General features: G+C 49.6%; 1 protein-coding gene across 3 annotated transcripts in view; it reads left to right on the top strand.

The window, feature by feature from the left end:
- Positions 1-21,370, top strand: part of ASAP1 (ArfGAP with SH3 domain, ankyrin repeat and PH domain 1) — a 274,738-nt gene that overhangs the window by 11,792 nt on the left and 241,576 nt on the right. Inside the window, exon 2 of one of the 3 annotated variants that reach the window (XM_037048559.1) lies at positions 15,300-15,382. The exons of the other annotated variants lie outside the window; for them this stretch is intronic. Coding sequence (XP_036904454.1) covers positions 15,327-15,382 — 56 coding nt within the window. The 5' untranslated portion in view covers positions 15,300-15,326. The remainder of the gene's footprint in view (positions 1-15,299; positions 15,383-21,370) is intronic. 3 annotated transcript variants of the gene reach the window in all.

Here is a 21,370-nt window from a genome sequence, read left to right as displayed (position 1 = left end):
GAAATTCTTTCAAGTTGTCCTACCAGGACCAGAAGGAGTGGGGCCCTGACGCTACGGGGGATTAATGTGGAGGAGGAAACGGAAGTCAAGACTCCAGTGCCGCTTCCTGACTCCATGCCCATGCTCTTTGCATGGGCCACGCTCTGACTTCCTGGGCAGTCGGGAGCCAGGGCGCCCGGAAGTGCCATCCCAAAAGGGGGGCGGCCTGCACGCAGCCGTGATGGACCACCGCAGATTCAAGCGTTTGCGTAAGCAGGGCCACGTGAATCAGTCTGTGAAGGCTACATGCGTTTTTCCAAATGAATCTTAATGGACGTGACATATGTGTGTGTGGGGTGTTCCCGTCCTGGAACAAGTTGGGAGCTGGTTGGGGTGAGCTGAGTTCAGTGCTGATATTTTAGACTTCTGATTTGAAGGAAGTAACATATGCGGTGGGAACTGTGTTGGAGCTGAAATAGAAAATGTGCAGAGGGTAGTCACATCGTCAGAAAACACCTTCTGGGATGTAGACGGCTGGGTAAGATTTTGGATCCTGGGTTTAGGTGGAGTCCTAAGCTGGCCTTTTCGTGGCTATTTGCTGACCTCGGGCCAGTTCCAAGCCTCTCAGTGTCTCAGTTTTGCTGGTTGTCACACAGAGAGGCTGAGACTGCTATCCTTGGAGTTGCGGTGAGCACACTGGGCAGTGCTGCCTGGACAGCAGCGAGGGTGGTGCCTGGCACACGGTGGCCACAGGTGGCAGTGGGAGCCGTCGTTATGGTGAGGATCGTTCGGGATTGAACCGTGCCTTCCATAAGGCTGTGTTGGAGCCCTCCCTCCACCCAGTGCTTCAGGCTGTAACCTTATATAAAAACAAGGTCCCTACAGAGGTGGTGAAATTAACGTAATGTTACTAGGGTGGGTGGCCCTAATCCACATGACCGGTGCCCTTATAAGAGAGACATTTGGACACAGAAACAGATATGCACAGAGAGAAGATGATGTGAAGACAGAGGGAGGAGGCAGCAGTGTCATTGGAGTGACGCGTTCCCCAGACGGAGACTGCCGAGGATCGCTGGCACCCACCACCGTCTGGGGAGAAGCACGACGGGGGGTGGGGTGTGGTCTCCCCGGGGACCTCAGAGAGAGCACAGCCCTGCTGACACCTTGATTTCAGACTTTCAGCCTCCGGAACTGTGGGAGAATACGTTTCTTTTGCTTTAAGCCAGTTGGTTGTTGGTACTTTCTTATGGCAGTCCTGGTAAACTAAGATGATGATGGTGATGGTGATGGTGACGACGATGAGAAGAATCACCATCATCAACCTCCTCCTCATCCTCCTCACCCTCCAGCCTAAACACTGAACAAAAAGATGCTCTTACGTGTTGACTATGGCGGGCTTGTGGCATTAACTCAGCTGACCCGGGTGTGGACTTGCCTTCCCACTGTGTGTTCTGGCCGAGCCCCCAGGTGGCCCTTGCAGAGAACTTCCTCGGTATTGAACTGGAAGTCAGCGCTCCTGGTGGGATGGAGAGGGACCCGAGGGGGCAGTCCTCCGGAAGCAGACGTTCAGTCTGCTGCATGACTCTGTGGGGAGGAGGGTCCTAGAGCGGACAGGGGACGAGGGGCACTTTGGAGTGGAGGGGGAGGCTTGCACAGCACAGGACAGCAGTGTGCGCCGGGGGCCCAAGGGGGAGCACTGTTGTCCCCTCTCAGGATCTCAGTTTTCTCACCTGTAGAATGAAAGCGTTGGCTAATGATATCCAAGTAAACAGAATTCAACAATTCTATGACAGTTGTGGTGTTTTGGGTCCACAAAATAGATACCACTGTATCTATTTAGTATCATTGAGTTAGACTTTGTGCAATGTCTCTTTAGGTATCAGAATGTCATAAACAAAATGGAAAGGGGCATGAATATGGACTATAGTGATTGTTGCAAACAGACCTAATACTGCACTTTTACACAGACTTCGGTGCTAGATTCGATCTTGCCGACAACTGTGACCTGAAGCCGCTTGCTCCACCTCTGAGCACGCACTCTCCTCATCTCTGTGACAAGGGAGCTGAAGCAGTGGACATGGAGGTCGTCTCCAGCTTCATTTTTATTATTCCTTGTTGAGAGCAATAGAAAGAAGCAAGGGAAATGGAGGCTTCCGCCTGCCTACTGACCCATTCGAGGTCCCGGAATTCACAAGCGACTTCTAGATTTGAGCCCAGGCTCACTGCCTCCAAGCTCTTTTCTTGACTCCAAGCCTCTTGATGGACAACGAACCAGGACCTGCCATGACCATCGTGCATCACCCGGCTACTCCAGCGCTCCTGTGAATCCTCATCAAGAGCTTGATCTGTGGAGCCCTGGCTGGTGTAGCTCAGTGGATTGAGCGCGGGCCTGCGAACCAAAGGATCGCAGTTCGATTCCCAGTCAGGGCACATGCCTGGGTTGCAGGCCGGTTCCCAGCAGGGGACCCACGAGAGGCAACCACACATTGATATTTCTTTCCCTCTTTCCTTCCCTTCCCCTCTAAAGATGAATAAATAAAATCTTTTTTAAAAAGTAAAAAAATACTTAACAGCAACAAAAAAGAGCTTGATGTGTGGGAGAGGGCGTTGGGGGCACAGAGAAGGAGGAAGGGCAAAGGTGACAGGGGAAATGTCTGGCTTTCTAAGGGACAATGGGCGAGTCGGGGCAGAGAGAATTTAGGAGGAGCTGCAGAGAAGCCCGTGAAAAGTGGGAAGGCAGGGAGAGGCGCTGCGTGGAGAGAAGCACGGGACGGGGGCAGGAGCCAGGGAGTGCCCGGAAATCGGGTGCTCGAGATTACCTCCGTGAATTACAGTTTGTGAAAACAATGGTTACCGTCCATATTGATGCCGCTTTCTATTGAATATTTGGTTAGGACGTTCTTGATAGTGATACCATGAGCTCTGGCGACCGCTAGTCTGCTTTCTGTCTCTGTGGATTTGGCTCTTTGGGGTGTTCCGTGTAAGCCGAATCATACAGTGTGTGGCCTTATGTGTCTGGCTCCTTTCATTTCACTTAGCATCATTTCCTGAGGTTCATCCAGGCTGAAGCAGGTATCCGTGCTTCATTCTTTTCTATGGCTAGGTCCGATGCCGTTGTATTTCATTTATGCATCCATCTGTTGATGGACACGTGGGCTGTTTCCACCTCCTAACTCTTACAAACGCACAGCACCACTGTGAACAGTCATATATGAGGATTTGTTTGAAAACCCCTTTCCAAGGTTTTGGGGTACATGCCTGTGGACAGAACCAACGAGTCGGCTGGTAGCTCTGAGTTTAACTTTTTGAGAACCTGCCAGACTTTCCAAAGTGGCTGCACCATTTTCCATTCCCCCCAGCGATGTATGAGTGTTCTGATTTTTCCACATCCTTGCCAACACTTGTTATTTATGTGGTTTTTTTAAGTTATTATTATAGCTGACCTATTGCGTATGAAGTGGTATGCCACTGTGGTTTTGAGTTGCATTTTCCTCATGACTAATGCCCTAGAGCATCTTTCCCTGTGCTTGTGGGCCTTCTCATCTTTGCAAAGGTGTGGGCAGGTGTGGCAAATCTCCAGGGATGGTGCCGAGGCCAGGGCAGATGACCTGGGTGGGGAGGGAAGAGTTACTGGAATCTGGAGACAGCAAGGGCAGTGCATGAGGGCCCAGCCAGAGGTGAGAGTCAAGTTGACAGTGGTAGCCAGGTGACCGTGACCTGAAGAGAGGGAGGGAGTGTGGTGAGAGGCGTGGCAGGGGATGTACACCTCATTCTCCCCTCTCAGTCTTCTCCTCGTTGGCACTTGCACCATTAGCCTCTATGGGTCCCTTTGAGTCACAGCCAAGGGGAAGATGGGGGCAAAGGGAGTGTGAGGGGTGTGCAGCACAGTGGGATCCGTTTCGTGTAGTCCACGTATCTGTCCTTTGTTGCCTTCCCTTTACTGGTGGTGACCCTGGCCAGCCACCATGTTCTCGAGTTTCACACATTCACTGCAACATTCAGTGAGGACTAGAGAAAAGACCATTTGCAGAACCGCCTGGGGAGGGTGGAGAAAGGGGACTTTGACGGAAACCTCCAGCTTCAAGTCCCATCGACCCCACTGGGCCCTCAGGCCCCTCCGAACTAATTTACTGGCAAATTCCTGGGAAGGTTCTGAGTCAGTTGGGCCCACACCCGGGAACTGCAGGAACTTGCACTTCCTGGGAGAAGGGGAATCCCAAGTGCTGTCGAGAAAGAGGAAGGATGGTGGGGGGAACTCACAGGGGCCTTTCCTGGGACTTCCTTGGGACATCTGTTTGACAAGAGCCCACCCTTTGCCCGCCGCACACCAAGCCCTGGTCGCTGCAGGGCTGATGCCAGGTGGAGTCCTGCGGGCAGCATGTCCTCTCGGGCCTCGTCAGGTCTCCAGCCCCTGTGATCTCCCCTCTGGCTCAGGGCCATAGTGACCATTTCAGAGAGTGAGGCCTGACTCTTCGAGGCAGAGGCCTGAGTTCAGCCAGGAGTTCAAGAAACAGGGTCTGTTTGTGGATGTTCCACAAAAGACAATTGAAAAAAAATCCACCTATGGTATGATGCCATTTATATGAAATCTCCAGAACAGGTAAATCGATAGAGACAGAAAGTTCACTATTTCGCTTATGTATTTCGCTATCGTTATTTATTTATTTATTTTGCCAGGACTGGGTAGGGGTTGGGAAGTAGCTGTGAACTATGTTAAAGCCATTGAACTGTATACTTTAAATTGGTGAATGGGATGGTATGTAAATTGTATGTCAACAAGGTTATCATAGAAAAAAGTTACATAAAAGCTTGGTCTGCTTCCGTTTGCTTTTATTTTAAATTGAATTGCCACTGTATTCCCAGTAATAAAGATGTTCTGCAGCTTACACCATGTTTCCTTTTCACTTCCTCTCCTTCCTTCCTTCCTTCCTTCCTTCCTTCCTTCCTTCCTTCCCTCCCTCCCTCGCCCTTCCCCCACTCCCAGTTTCCTTCGGGAGCTGTGGCCTTTGTTCCTGCCATGGGGTCCCCTTTTTCTCTTTCCATTCTGGCTAAGTGTTGTAAACCTCTGGACTCATTTAACCTTTTACATGTTCGTACGGAACAAGGCAGAAGGGGGCCCGTGTCAGCTCGGCCTCCTGCGTGACCAGCGCAGCAGGTATCTGATTGTGATGCAGTCTGCTCTGTCACCCTGTCTCCCAGGCAACACAACTGTCACAACTGTCAGCACCTGAGGCTGAGCGAACGGAATTTTCCTTAGTTGGTTTTTGTCTTCTGAGCAGGTAACACTTGCTGTACCTCGGAGACAATAACTGCGACATAGAAGAGATTTTGATCCTCCTTGGGAGGAACGAGTCTTGATTTTGGAGAAATTTTACTTTCCAAAGAAGTCTTAGAGACATTGGCTGATCCCAGTAAGTTAACAGGCAGGAGGATTCCTAAGAAACAGAGATGGGTTTCCAGAAAGAAGTTGGAAGGTTGGGACTTCTCAACAGTGGTGTCCTCTGCCATAGGCTTCCTAGAGTCGGGCCGGAGGGTCGTTTCTTCTGGGGCTTTCTGTTCAGCTGGAGGTGGTGGGGTGGGCCAGGTGCATGTAGGTCACATGACTTATCTCCTCATAGTTTAAAAGGAGCCTCAGTTTCTCATTTGAACACTCATATAGAAGTCTGTCTGATGTTTCCCCTTGTTGTTCTCTATCTCATTCCAACCGTGTATTCATTCAACAGATATTAATTCTGTACCTGTAAAGCCTGTGGCATCATCGTGTCAGGTGAGTTTATTACGGTGACACCATCGGCCTCCGCCTTCAGGAATGCCGTGACACTCATGAGTCAGATATCTGCTCTTCCTTTTCCCCTGCCAGGCTGTCCTCTCCCTCTTTCAAAGTTGTCTTCTTCCAGGAAGCTTTCCTTGATTGAACCTGCCCTTTTGTAACCATTCAGCGAATGCTGCTATATGCCTCCTGTACGTCTGCCCCAGTGCCATGGCCCTGGGGGTCAAGATCAGAGAAATTCTGACCCGTGTGACAACTAGATGAACCATCAAGACATTATACTGTGTGTGCTAAGCCAGTCACAAAATAGAAGAAGTACTGAATGATTCCACAAAGTCGTATATGAGATACCTAGAGTAGTCAAATTCATATAAACAAGGTAGAATGGTGGTTGCTAGGGGCTGGGAGAGGGGGTTGCTAGGGGCGGAATTGTTGTTAAACGGATGTAGAGTTTTAGTTTTATATAATGAAAAAGCTCCGGAGATTGATCGTACTGTAATCTGAATGTACTTTACTGAACTGTACACTTAAAAATGATTAGAATGGGAGCCCTGGCTGGTGTGGCTCAGTGGATTGAGCGCGGGCCTGCGAACCACACGATCGCAGTTCAATTCCCAGTCAGGGCACATGCCTGGGTTGCAGGGGACTCATGAGAGGCAACCATACATTGATGTTTCTTTCCCTCTCTCCTTCCCTTGCCCTCTAAAGATAAATAAGTAAAATCTTTTTTAAAAAAATGATTAGAATGGTAAATTCTATGCCATGTGGGTTTTTTTTACCATAATTCAATTTAAAAATACATATATATGTAACTAGTCCTTTAAAGCAGACATATTCTAAATACTGAGAATTTTCTGGCGAATAAGCTAGACAAGGGCCTCGCCTCATGGACCATCCGCTGGAGGCAGAGCCCGTGATGTGGCAGGAATTGTACAACAGCCCCGTGCGGCTGCTGCTCCCTGTCCAGCTCGAGCGGATGAGGAAGTAGAAGCTGAGAAGAGAAACCCCTTGACCCAGTCCCCAGGATGAAACCACCTCCAAGGCGGGAGGGCCGAGGACCTGGAGCAGGAGGCTGGCCTGGAGGGAGACGCAAGAACTGGACCCACAGACAGGGCCCGGCTCAGCGTGCGGGTGCAGGGTGGCCGGGAGACCCATTTAATGGGCCAGACTTTGTGACAGAAGTGTCAGCACTTTGCCTCGGGCATGGCGGGGTGGGGGTGGGGGGAGAGCAGCCAACATTTGGCCAGTGAAAGCTCTTTGTTAGGTTGTGACTTTGAACTTGCTGCTCTGTGAACTCAGAAGTCCCTCTTCCTGTCTTATCTGTCTGGAGTTTCCCCATTCACCCCTCAAAGACTGGAGGAAGCCACTCTGTGCTCGAGCCTCTGTATTGTGTCTATGCTTTGTCCAAAGTTCATTTTCACAGGTTCCAGCAGCTACTGACTCGCCTTTTTGCCTTACACTGGAGGGAGATGTCAACTCGGATGGGCACCTAATAGCATCTGTTGAATCGTCATGAGAATGAATGAATGAATCTAGATTATAGAGTCAAATATTTATTTCATAGTTGTATAATACAATGGGCATTCATTAGACCTTGTTACCTGTAGACGTGATGAGTGCGGAATTCCCTTCCTTTTCTTATCAGAAGTGCAGATATTGGATTCCAAGCCTGGGATTTCTGAGCCACACACAGATGGAGATTATGGGGTGAGACCTCAGGCGGGGGCCGGTGTGCTGTGATGGATTCCGTAGGTGGTCTGAGGGAGATTGTGTAGGCTCCTCACTTCTCAGATAGACAGCCTCCAAGGACTGCGCTGGGCTCTAACCAGATGAGATTCGAACACTTCTGAGATATACTTTCTTTCCTTTGCTTCTTTTTTTCTCAAGTTTTAAAAAGAGACGTTATTATCATTATTTTTAAAAAATGTTTATTATTGTTCAAGTACAATGTTTTATCTTTTTTTTCTTAAATTTTATTGTTCAACTACAGTTTGATTCTGAGATGCCTGTAATTGCTAAGAAGATGCGTTTTTTTCTCAGCAGCAGTAAAATGTGGAAATATAGCTGTCTCCAAGTGGAAGGAGCAATGTGCCTGCAAACATGGCTGGGTTGCTGGGTGCGTGAGGCTGGCTGGACCTACTCCCGGGAGTCAGGAGTGAGCTGGAGTGGTGAGGCTGGTCTCACCAACTGGTCACAGGTCTTTTTTAGTCCTAGCGCCAGGGGAGAGACCCGCACAGCAGAGACCTGTCTCCTGAGCTGCCGCTGCTCCGAAAGGCTGATGGGATTCGGAGGAAAGAGGAGGCTCCTGGAATCAGACGAGGCTGGGTTCCACACACTGGCTGGGAAAACTCTGGCAAGATGCCCATCCTATGTAGCTTCAGTTTCCATTTCTGTAGAATGGGACGCTAGTAATACCTGTCTCCAAGGGCTGAGAGGAGTATTTCAGAAATTACTGCCTATGTAGTGTCTGATAACAGGAAACGTGCAATATACACCAGCTCTAGTGTCTTTCTCAATTACTGTTTGCTCAGCCAGAGCTGTGGTCTCCTTTAAGACTGGGTTCATAAGGACAGTTGTGCTTCTCACTGCTTGGGGCTGGGCAAAGAGTCACTGTAATTGAAGGTGCCCATGAGCTTCTCCTGGAAGGTGACTTCCAGGCCTCAGTTATAGCCTCTCTGGCTGTCCCTGGGGAAGTGGCCGGTGGCCAACAACACAATGACCAGCTACAGGAACCACATCCAGGGTGCTAGCCTTGCTGAGTCAGGACTTGCTGACGTCCTTTCCAGTTATGGGTCGTCACAGTGGTGGCAGTTGGCCACCACACCCTGCTCTGGGCTGACATTTCTCACATCCCTGGCTGGGGGCCATACTTGGGAATAGTAGTTTGTGGGCACTTCTAGCGTGCCCCATGGTGACCAAGAGCAAGCTCCCAAGCAGAAAGTTGCAGGTGTGACTTCAGTAGCATGTGCTTGGCCTTTCATGGACTTGTGAACATCAAGACAGTGTGTGGGGGGGGCACCAATGTAGGCCGCTCCCATGCCCTTTTCCAGAGGAAGACACAGGCTCAGAGAGGTGAACTTCACTGCCCAAGATCACACAGCAGTTACATGGGAGAGCCAGTGTGGGCAGGTACGTCTCTCCTCTTGTCATTGCTTGGGAAACTCCCCCGGTACCAGGCTGCCCTTTCCTACACAGGGAGCCCAGGAGAACAGCCACACAGATGGCTCTGTGCTCTGCGTGCTCACTGAGAGTAAAGATGCCATAGTTTGAAAGGCTCTCGTTCGTGCTGTTAGAGCAGTTGGTAGCCACACAAACCCTAGGCGAATCTGGGGAGGTTTCACATGCCACACTCGCAGTCTTCCAGGGAACCCCGAAGGGATCGTGTGACTCTGTGGAGGCACAGACTGAGTTGAGTCTGCTCCTGCTGGCTTGAGGAGAGGGTCGTGTGGCCAGTGAGTGAGCCTAGCGGGCCTCCCCATGCCCGGCCCTCAGAGTTCCTTGACTCTTCTCTCCTTGGGTCACTGAAGCTGTTCTTCTGGCATTTGCTTAGTTTAAGAGTCATGAAACTTTAGGATGCGACCTTTTAAAATGCTGAGGATTTACTAATTATCTTTGGCATGTAGGTCCCTGCGGCACCCAGTACTTTGCCTTTTCCTAATCACCTGTGAGGTTATTTGTTTAAGGTCTGATTCTTTGAAACACAGGCTCCAAGCAAAGCCCATCTGTTTTGCTAACCATCATTATATTCTTGATATTTAGCTTAATAAATATTTTCTTCAATAAACGAATGGATGAATAAATGCATTTCCCCAACAGAGGGTCCTCGTTATGGGATGTTCCAGCCAGTGGGAAGCAGCATGCATAAGGCACTTACTGAATGTTATTGAGGCAGGTCCTAGGACACGGTGCTCATCCTGTCTGTTGTTTCTAAACCTGTCCTCCTGCCCACCCTGGACTGTCAGCAGAACCTGCTCAACTTCACCTCCTCGCTGCCTGGCCCAGTGAGCGTCCACTTAGGGAACAGGATGTATTAAGTCATGTGGTCAGAGTCATCGTGATTCTTCATCCAACAAAGCATTGGCCCCCACTGTTTTTTTAAATTATTTTTTATTTTTAGAGAGCGGAGAAGGGAAGGAGAAAGAGAGGAAGAAATACATCAGTGTGTGGTGGCCCTCTTGAGTGCCCCCCAGCTAGGCACCTGGCCCACAACCCTGGCATGTGCCCTGACTGGGAATCGAACTAGTGACTCTTTGGTTCATAGGCCGGCACTCAATCCACTGAGCCACACCAGCCAGGGCTGGTGTTTCTAATCATGGGTCCTTCACGGTGACCCCCTTTGGAGAGGAGAGACCCAGGCCATCTTTGATTGTTAGTGGATATGGAAACTGAGAGACCTAGTGATTGATGTGAAATCTCAATAACCAACTCAGACATCTCTGGATTCACCATTCAACACTCGGCACAGGAAAGGTGATTTGACTTACCTATTTGAGACAATCAGAAAGTAATATAGAACCAGTTGTGTTTGATCATAATCCATACTGCCTGTGTAGCATAGTGAGTAAAGCCTTGAACCTCAGTGTCAAGCCATTCCCAGTCTGAATCCTGAATGTGCCATCACCAACTAGCCATGTGACTTGGGAGATGTCACATCAGTTTCCTTATCTGTAAAACGCAGACGATCGCAGCTGCTTGCAGGGTTATGGGGAGGATTGAACAAGATAATGAACATGCCTAGAATGGGTCTTGCTCATTAAGGAATTACTCAGGAAGGGGTCACTATTGTTATCGTTATTATTACTGTTAGTAAGAGTTCAGAAATGGGTAGCTTGCCAAGCTGGAGATGTTGGAGGAAGCTTTTTAGTTCCCCTGGAAGAAGGGGACTTTCAAGGGAGGGGGGTTAGACAAGTTGGGTTTTGGATAGATGAGAAGAATATTGGTTGGACTGCCTTGTTTTCATCCCTGATTTTCTAAGTAGTGCTTCCACAGAACAGGGGAGAACCACATCAGTAATTAGGCTGTTTGCAATGATGTTGTGGGAAGTAAGGAATTGTCCGGGCTGTAGCCAGCTGCAGATGACTCAAGAGTTCCTAACATCCTCTGGAAAAGGATGCGAATCCCAACATCCGCAAGCCCTGTTGAGTAAGACTCAACACCTATTTGGGGATTTGGCAGTAATGAAGGGTTTGTGCACCAAATGATTTATGTCTCTTATTTCTGCCTGGCACGTAGGAACCGCTGTCCCGACTGACATACCGTAAGTCACAGAATAGAATTTCAGCGGAAAAGCAGGACTGTGGGTGGATGAATAATGCGATGCTTGCCGATAATGAATTCTGGTTCGCTCTAGCAGGTAGACACTTTAAATCTTTCCTCGCTGGTGGCAGCAGGAAGTGAGAGGTTGTGGAGAAGAGCACAGGCTGGTGTCATGTGTCCACTGGTGTATTTATTGAGCACTTACTTACAGACTCTGTGTGCTCCCTGCCCATGACTCCAGCCCACCCCAGAAGGCACAGAAGGGCTCTCTGGACCTCTGTCTGAGCCCGCGCCCTGGCCTTGCTTGGGCATTGGCGCATAAATGCCCCAGCCTCCTTACCCCTGGAGGGCACGACTCTGAGGTGTGTTCTGCACTCTCAGAGGGTACAGGGAGGACTGTGCCTGAGGCTCCTAAGCATTAACCTGCATGACCTTGGACAAATTCCTTCACCTCTGAGTGCCAGCTCCTTGTGGGAGGGTTGTGTGGATTAAATGAGACTATAATATCACCACCACCACTAGGACCATTCATTCCTCGAATCCTGGGAAGCAGGTGTGTTGCTCCGTGCTTTGCCTACGTGACATGACTAATTCTCACGGGGGCTGGTGAGGTGAGTACTTTAATTATCCCCATTTCAAAGATGAGGGTGTTTCCTTGAGATTATGAACGTCCTTTTGTTCTTGACTCTTCTTCAGGCGTCTAGAAGAATCCCTGGTAATTGATGGTACAAAACAAATATTTGCTTCAAGAAAGATTGAATCAATGAAAGCAAAATGGGTTTTTTTCCTAGACACTAGTAGTTCACTGGTTCTAAGAAAATGATGTTAGTTGAAATGCATCATTTATTTGACCCTTACATAGTCCCAGAAAGGAAATAGCCTTAAAATCCCAACAGTCTTTATCTCTGGGCGTTGGGATAGGAAGGACTTTCAGTTCCATGCCTTACAATTTTTCATGGTGGACCTGGATTGCGTTCACAGCTGGAAAGAGATGATCTTGGCCTGAAAAAAAAATCAGTCCCGAAGCACAAATGGGAGCTGAAGCAGCGTGGGCATGACACTGACGCAGACGTAGAAACCAACCCGACTGGAGTGGGTTCACAGGTGGAGGAGCCGGGTGTGGCCTGACTCTGCTGTCACAGCTCACATGGCTCTTTCACACACCACCTCTCTGGCGGTTCACGCCAGTCGAGTGACGTAGGCCAGGCTAAGATTAATGGCCTCGTTTCACAAACCAAGGGACCTGAGCACCGAAGAGGCTCACCAGCCGGGACTCTGCTTGGGCGCAGCCAGGTGGGAACTCAGGGCATCCGACTCCCAGCCCAGTGGCCTTTGCACTGTGTCCTGGGAGCCTCTCGTGAAGACGCCTAAAAGGGAGTGGAGCACAGGCCGGGGTGGACCAGGGACTCACGTGACAGCTGTTTCTGAGTGTCTGCAAGATCCTTTCATAGAGGGAAAGCCTGGCTGGCATTTTCTGTGCTAGGCAGCCTGGGTTGGGGTACCACTCCTGCCCCACACTGTCCTGGACACATTACAGCGTATCTGTGACCCTCGATTCTCATGGGTAAAGCTGGCCCGAAACCTGCCTTTCAGGAACGTTGCGGGGCATCACACCTGCACTGTCCGTGTGCAAGACTTCGTTTTCCCCAGCCTGTGTTGATACTCATTAGTGTCCATCAGTAGTGGTCCTGTGTGTATTAGTCCGTGTCAACCAAGTAACGAACACCTCCGAATTGCAGTGGTTTGTTTGCTTCAGTGCTTATTTACTTTCATGCTCATGGGTCTCTGGGTCAGTTGTCGTCTGGCTGGTCTAAGTTAGTCTTGGCTGGCTCAGGCTGGACTTCAGGGTGTGTGTGGGTATGTCACCATGTCATTCATCAGTCTGGGGCCCAGGGGGAAAGGCAGCAGCTGACAGGACCTAGGGAGACTTACTCCTGTCATGGGCCATCATAGGAGTGCAACAGGGAGGGACTTGGGACCCGCACATTGTCACCTCCATCCACATCCCATTGGCTAAATAAGTCAGTGGTCCAGTCCAGAATCCGGGGGCACAGGGAACTAACCACCATCCCCCGTATTGGGAAGTGCTGCAAAGTCCATGGCCAAGGCCAGGGGAGTGTCATCAAATTCAGGTCAGGAGTAATGATCCAGCCTTTCTAGACACTGTCTCAGCTTGTGCACCTGGGCGAAGCAAGGAAAGCCAAGGCAAGGAGGTTGAACGGTGTGCTGGGGGAGGCACTGGTGATTTATGCCAGCAACAAGGCTTTATTTTTCACAGACGTGTGCTGGGTGAGGTCGTGGCTGGGAGGCGAATGTCACAGGAAGATCACGGTTCGAGGTCCTGAGGGAGACACGTGCTTCTCCTTCGTCCAGCACCACGCGGTCTTGATTACTGTAGCTTTGCGGCGGGTTGGAGGCTGGGAGAGGGGAGTCCTCCAGCCGCGTCCTTCTTTTCCAGGTCGTCTGGCTCTCCTGAGTCCATGACATTTCCACGAGAACTTGGGGGTGAGACTATCAATTCCCCATCTAATTTAAATGTGTGGTTGAAAGCTCAGAAAGACTTGGTCAGTTGCCCTCAGCATTGAAGTTGGAAGGAAGTGGTTCAATCATTTATCTGACAAATATTGATTGCTATTATGAAGGGGGTCGTATGGTTGAAGTAAGAGTTAAGGAAGTACAAGAGTTCACTAAGCAAAGAGGATGAGCGAGAAAGTGTCCAGAGCCCAGGGAACAGCATGGGCAAAGGGCCTGGGGCAGAAGGACCAGGCAGGTCCCAGGATCTGGAAGCAGGTCACGTGTCTGTAACAGTGAGCCCAGGTGAGCAAGAAGAGGCCCGAGAAGTGGGTAAGAGGCGGACACGGTCAGTGTTTGGGTTTGTGTCCTAAAGCGCTAAGAGGTCACTGGAAAACGTCCAGCGGGGGGTGAACAGGCAGGGAGTGACATGGCCAGGCGCGTGGCTCAAAGTTTTCATTCTGCCTGTCAGCCCGTTACACGGCGTAGACCTTATTTGGATCTGGATTTTTCAAAAAACAGTTGTTAATTTTTTAAAACATTTATGAGACTTAGAAATCTAAACATTGAGTATTGGGTGAATTGAGGAATTATCTTTTTAGGTATGACAATAGTATTGCAGTTCTAATTTTACCAAAGACCTTATCTTAGAGATACATGCTCTACTATTTATGACTGAAACATAATATTCCTGGAATTTGCTTTGAAATAATAGTGTCTGGAGGGGAACGATTAGGGTGTGGATGAAGTTGGATTGATTTTGAATTGATGCTGGTTGGAGCTGGGTGGTGGGTGTTTGGGGAACATGAAACTCATTTCTGTTTTTGGTGTTTACAAAATTCTCCATAATAAAACATAAAAAAATAAAAAGATAATTCTAGCTGCCACGTGGGGGACCAGATGTCACAAGAAGAAATAGGGACATTGGAGACCAGTTAGGAGGCGGCTAGGGTGGCCCAGGTGGGAATGATGGAGGCTTGGTCTCAGCTGTGTCTGGAGGCTGAGAGAGGGACTAAAGGAGACAGGACTTGGGGATGGATGGGATACAGGAGTGATGGAGGTGGTGGGTCAAGAGCATCCCTCAGTTTTTGGCCCCAGATGGAAGTGCCACTTTGAGCTAGGGATCGTTGGAGCAGGAGCACAGGGTCCCTTAGTTCTTCTTGTTTTCACTGCCCCAGCTCCACGTCCCATCAGCCCCGCAGACACCGAAGCCGTTCCCTTATGTAATACCCTGTATCCCAGACTTCCTGTGTTCCGTGCACTCAACAATTAATTAAGCTTTGATATGCACGGATTAATTGAAATGCTCTCTCAGGTTCAGAGGGGCTGAAATATGTACCTCTGTCTCTGTCTACCCCTTTCCTGGGGCTAGTTCCCTTTGCTGGGGACACCTCTGCCTTCCTGTGCACACACAGCTGCAGGTGTCTGTCTGTCTGTCTGTCACAGCTGTCAGCACACTTTCCTTTTTTGTGTAGGAGCCTAGGTCTCTGGATGTTAATGACTTGTAAACTGCTCTCCCGTGTACAGCAAGAAATTGAATATGAGGTGATTCCTGAGCCCTCGCGCAGTGCAGTGATGGCGATGTCAGCCCCGAAGTGGGTTGCTGACGTGGGTGGCTTCCTGGCTGTGTCCCTCCACGTGCCTGGACAGCCACCCCGTGCTGTAAGAACATTCCTGATAAGGGTGCTGGCCTCCAGATGAAATCACATACTGATCTGAGACAGAATCTTCTGCCCAGTCCCACTGGATGACTCTTGTCACTTTCTTCCTGCCCCTCATCCAGGTAATTTTCTGGTGTGACAGCTGAGACATGAGATCTTCAAGCTGCAGGCTCCCCAGTTTTTCGAAAGATTCACTATGGAATCGGTGAGTGGTCTTCTCCATCACGTCCAGAGAGGCTGGCCTGGGGATGTGGAGGGATTGTTTGGGGGCCATTGAAATGTGCAGTTTGACCAAACCCGAGCGCACAGATGTGTGGCAGAGATACGGTGAGTGTGAGTGCTTGTGAACAGGTCTCCAGGGGGCACTTGTTGAGCTGTGGACTTCTCAGAGTGTTTCCTGTCCCCCAACCTGCTCCCTTCGTGCAGGAGGAAAGGTGAGGGGTACTGGGCCACAGCGAAGTCAGAAATGGCAACCACACAGGCCCTGCCCATAGTAATAGGCACTATTCTAGCTGTGTGGCTTTTTGGAAATATTCCTTCCTTCAGTCTGCCCAGTAATCCCACCAGACATGAATTACTCCATCCATTTCACAGATACGGCACTTGCCCGGCTAGGTGTGAGGTCAGTTTTTGCAGGTCAGTTTTTCCGGGTCTCCTCTACCCAGGGGTGTCCAACCTTTTGGTATCTCGGGCCACATTGGAGGAAGAGTTGTCTTGGGCCACATGTTAACACATACAAACAAAAAAATGTCATAATGTGTTAAGTAAGTTTATGATTTTGTGTTGGGCTGCACTCACAGCCACCCTGGAGTGCATGTGGCCCGCGGGCCGCAGGTTGGACACCCCTGCATGTTGCCTCTTTGTAAAAGCGTGATTTGCCCCATTTTGCAGCTGGGAATACTAGGGCCTGATATAGGGCCACCTGCTGGAGCCTAAGGAGTCTGAGCCCAGTGGATGGAGCTTTGTGCTAGAGGATGACAAAAAATTACACTGGACAGGAAGTGCCATGAAAACTAGGCAGAGGAGACGCATGGAGTCCGAGAGAACCTCAGATCGCTAGGGTGCCTGACCCAGGGTTGACCTGCTGTGGCTGGCTTTTCCCAGAAGTCAGTGTCGTGGAGGAAAGAGTGTAGGGCCTGGAGGGGTGCTCGAATCCCGGCTCTGCCACCAACTCTTTGTCTGACCTCAGGAAAGCCACGAACCACTGCGTCTTCTGCTTTCTTATCTATGAAGGGCAGGTGTGATGTTTATGTTTCAGGTTTTTTTGTACAGGTCAGGAAACAATGGTGTGCACTATAGTGTCTTCTATAAAGCAGGCACACAGAGTATTATAATTATTCCAAATTTTAGGTTGACAGCAATTTTCGAGGATAATTAGACAGGCAGAAGGGCCCAGAATGGGTGGCAGAGGGGAGTGGCTGGAGGGAGGCAGGCCATCCTCAGGGGCTGGATGGGACCCAGACACGAGGTGACAGAGGAGACACGAGGTGACGGGGCTGTTACCACTCCCTGGGAGGACAAAGACTTTGCCTACGTATTGTCAGAGTTTGACGATTATAGGATCAACTTCAGTCATGTTTTATTTGGTTTTGGTTTTTACATTGAGAATCCAACACAGAGGTGACATTAGTTTTGTAGATGTCTTTTTGGTGATATGGATTATAATGGCAATAACTCGGTGCATAATTTAGGATGAGGTTTTGCTGTGAATGATGTAAAATCTAAAAGAACATTGGTTTACTGAAGATAGAAGTGTATTTCTCTCTTACCTACAAGTTCAAACACAGGTGGAACAGGCTGTCACAGCTCTGTAGGGGAGTCCCAGGCTTGACTCCTGGGCACGTAGGGATTAGTGACCGGAAGGGACATGGGGTGGGCTCCGGTGGGTCTGCGAATGTTCTGTTTCCTGGGCTGGGTGCTGGTTACACGGGTGTAAAAATTTCTTGAATGGGATACTTCTGACCTAGACAATTTTATGTACAGCAAGTTCTCACTTAACATCATTTAGGTTCTGTGACCGTGAGCAAAATAATGTAGAACAAAACCAAAATTAGTCTGTTTTACCACAGACTAATTGATATAAACGAGAGAGTTCAGTCCCAACAGCCTCTCATTAATGTTCTAATGAAGTGATGTTAACCGAGGACCTGCTGTATCATGTATGGTTGTATTATATGGAAATGTAATGTGAATACAGCGAAACCCCAGTCTTTTACCTCTGACGTAAGGCCCAAACCCTTTATTTCTTTCCTTGTTTGTTGGCTCACTCCTACAACACAGATCAATCAATCACTTATTACTTCTGTGGCAGGAACGGAGCTAGGTTGCCTGCGACACAAAGATGCAAGCAGCAGACACGGTCCCCTTCTCACGGGACGAGGAAAGGAAAGGTGTGACGTGGGACAGACGGACAGCCACTGTATTAAATAAGCTCAGTGTGGGACATGCTGGGGCATGTGAATCCAACCATGCAAATTTCTGTCTCCACTGGTTCCTTTGATAGGATGAAGAGATTTAGGAGGCAGAAGAGCTGCAACAGCACTTGGTAAGACTGTAGGTCACCTTAAGGCTGCATTAGAAATATAAAGTAGCTTCCTCCATTCACTGTCAACCAGCTCAGAGAAGGGGCAGCTTTTCCTTTCCCTGTTTGTCTCTGTGACAGATGCTCACCTCCCCCTGGCATCTGTGGAGCAGACAGGTGTTAGAGCTTGGAGTTCAGCAGATGAGAGGGGAACCCACAGCAGCAGAGACGAGTTCCATTCATTAGGAGGTAGTCCAGAGGCCTCTCACTTTGTTTGGTTATTAAAATAAGTGGGTGAATGGGTGAATGAATGAGTGGTTGAATGAGTGACTGAATGAACAGCGTCACACCTCACAACAATGCATTTGTCATCCCTGGGGCAGCTCACATTCAGGGGACGAAAGACCATGATGTCTCCTTTATTCACCCAAGATGCCACTAAGACACAGGGAGGGGAGGGACAGCAGACGGAAGCGGAACTGAATTCTGAGCCAGCAGTACGAATCGGCTGGCTTCGTTTCTAGGGGTTTCCTCCATAGGTACAAACGAACTGACCTAGACTCTAGGCTAGACCCCCCACCAAGCCCAGGAGACACCTCGGTGAAGGCTGCCCCGCTCTGCCTTTCCAGAGGTCAAGGCAGACGCCCTCTCGTCATTGTGCCGCCAGCTGTCAGCCCAAATTGAATCTCCCCCAGCACAGCTGATGTCCCTTTTTGGCGGCAGAACAGGGGTCAGGAATAAATGCTGCGCATGGACGGGAAATGCGTCCCTTGAGCTGGACACAGAAGGACTGACCTCTCAACTCTTAGCTGCATTTCTGACATTGTCGGGAGGGTTGGCTGGAAAGCCTTAGAGTTTCTGGATGTAAAAGGAGAAGAAATGCTTTAGAAAAACACTAATATTCAAGTTCAATATAATCGAGGCTGCCTAAAATCCAGCTGGAAATGCCAGGGCAGTGGCCACTCCTCAGCTGGAAACAGAGGAAGGATGCTTCCACCGGACTGCGGTTGGGAAGTGGTGATCCCGGTCTTGTTTCCTGCCCTCTCACCTGCCCTTTATTTTTTCCTTCCATCCTTCACACTTTATCAGGCGGCTCCTGTGGGTCATGCCCTGCCCTGAATTTGGGGACCCTGGAGGAGTACAACATGACAAAGCCTTCCTGAGCTTTTCTCCTTTTTTTTTTTTAAAAAAAGTTTATTCTACAAATGTTTATTGAGCACCTAATTTGCTCCAGTCTCTGAGTAGAGACTACCTATAGTTCCTCCTTCTTCTGAGTTTATACTCGATTATGTTTTTTACTTGCTCACTCCCAAGCAGTTTTCGGGTACCTACAGTATGCCAGGAACAGGGCCAACAGCTGGGATACCAAGGTGGACAAAACATGGCCTCTGTCTTGATGAGGCTAAAGGATTAGACCAGGGGTGTCAAACTCATTTTCACCAGGGACCACATCAGCCTTGCGGTTGCCTTCAAAGGGCCAATGTATTAGAACTGTATAAATGTAACTACTCCTTAACAGTTCAGTGAGAGCTCGGCACTGCCGCCAGGTAGAAACCAGGTGCTGGGCAGGATAAAACAAGGTGGGGGGCTGTGTTCAGCCCTCGGGCCTTGTGTTTGCCACCTGTGGACCAGACAGTGTTGTGTTTGTCTCCTGGGGCTGTGGTAGCAAAGTGCCACCAACTCACTGGCTTAATAGAAGGGTATTGCCTTGTAATTCTGGAGGCTCCAAGTCAGGTACTGCTGTTTTCTCCCTTGTGAGTTCAGGCTCTGGGAAATTTGGAGACTGTAAGGCCAGCGTGCTGATAAATGGCCAAAGTGGAATTCAGCTGCAGGGAGCCTGGCCCCAGGGCCTGGAACTCCCACTTTTACTCTTCGATCGCTGGTTATTAAGTTTCCCCCAGGCTCTAAGGAAAGGCTTTTAAAGATAACTATATCCGCCTGCCCCCCCCAACCCGTCACACCAATCTCAAAGCTTTGGGATTACTGTACAGTCAGCTCAGCTTTCCAGGAGGCATTTAACTCAGCTGACCACTCCCTCTCTCTAAAAACCCCGTTTTCTTTGGACTTTGTGGAACCCACCCCCTACGCCTGGATTTCTTCCTGTGAATCTACCCTCTTTCTCAGGCTCAAAACAGGGTACCCCTTGCTCCAGCCAGCTTCAGGTGATGTTTTTTTTTTTTTTTAATTTATTTATTTATCTTTAGAGGGGAAGGAGAGAGGGAGAGAAACATCGATGTGTGGTTGCTTTTCGTGCGTCCCCTGCTGGGAGTTGGCCTGCAGGGAACCGGCCTGCAACCTGGGTATGTGCCCTGACTGGGAATTGAACCGTGATCCTCTGGTTCGCAGGCCCACGCTCAATCCACTGAGCTATACCAGCCAGGGCAGGTGATGTTGAAGGCTGCCTGTGTGCTGACTCCTTCCAGATTATGCCTCTCACTCTACCTGTCCTCTGAGTTCCAGGCTGGAGTATCCCAAATGCCTAATCCCCATCTCCATTTGGAAGTCTTCAGGCACCTTGTACAGTAAAGCCAACATGGATTTTTTCCCCAACATCTCCTTCATGAGATGCTTTGCCTCTGCCTGAAACCCATTAGTGCTCCCAGGGCCCCTGCCCATGGTACGTGGAATGAAGTCCAGGTCCCTTCCTATGGCCTGCAAAGGCCAGTGTGACCTACGTCCCACACCCTTGTGGTCCCCACCCCATTCCCTCAAAGGGTTCGGCTGCTGGCCTCGCTGGTCCCAGCACTGGGCCTCATGCTGTTTTTCTGCCTGCAGGGCCCCTCTTCCTGCACCTCCTGTTCCCCAAGCCCCTGCCCTTCCCATGAGTGGCAGCCCTTATCCTGGAGGCCCATCCAACAGATCTTCCCTCCCCGCCCCCACCCGACCAAAGCTCCCAGCGGGGAATAGTGATGACTGTTTGTCCACTAATGTCACCCTGGAGCCTGGCACGGAGCCCGGCACATAGTGGATGTTCAGTCAGTATGTTGCAATCAAATCAGTGGCCCCTGCTAAGCTAATCATGAACATAAAATGCCCATGCTGTGCCTGTAACTTGTGGGAGAATCCTTTCCCAAGGGAGGCCATCCTAATAGGTGTATACAAGTGATTGGAAAGTGGGTGGAGATGAATAACCAAACTCTTGGGTACTGGTTATCACAACGATGGTTACCAGAGGGGAAGGGGGGCTGGGGAGAGGGCAAAATGGGTAAAGGAGGTCAGGTGTCTGGTGATGGACCGAAACTAGACTTTGGGTGTATGCAGATAGCAAATCATAATGCTGTACAACTGAAATGTGTGTAATTTTGTTAACTAACATTATGTCAGTTAAAAAAAGACAGAACGAAACAATTGGGTGGGACCCAGGCTTTCTTATGTACCTTGGTCTCTGCTTTCACATTTCTCCTTGCTGGGTTATCCACAGTGTAAGCACTCACAAAGAGAATCCTGGGGGCCACAGCAGCCTGGGAGACCCAGTCCATGTTAAGGTTGATTCGATTTGGGTTTACAGTGGAAACTGGGAGCTAATGCATGTTATAGAATTGAATAGAGAACAATTTTCTCTGTTAAAAAAAATAGAAAGAAAGAGACATGGAATGCTCCGTGTGGGTTACCGTCGTGCCAAAAGCTCCTGTAAAGGATTCCCTGCAAACATCTGGGGTTTGGTGCTCAAAA

The sequence above is a fragment of the Sturnira hondurensis genome, unplaced genomic scaffold (genome assembly GCF_014824575.4).
Source record: "Sturnira hondurensis isolate 20B ecotype Veracruz unplaced genomic scaffold, ASM1482457v3 Scaffold0006413, whole genome shotgun sequence".
Taxonomy (NCBI): domain Eukaryota; kingdom Metazoa; phylum Chordata; class Mammalia; order Chiroptera; family Phyllostomidae; genus Sturnira; species Sturnira hondurensis.
This window is presented reverse-complemented; position numbering and strand designations above follow the sequence as displayed.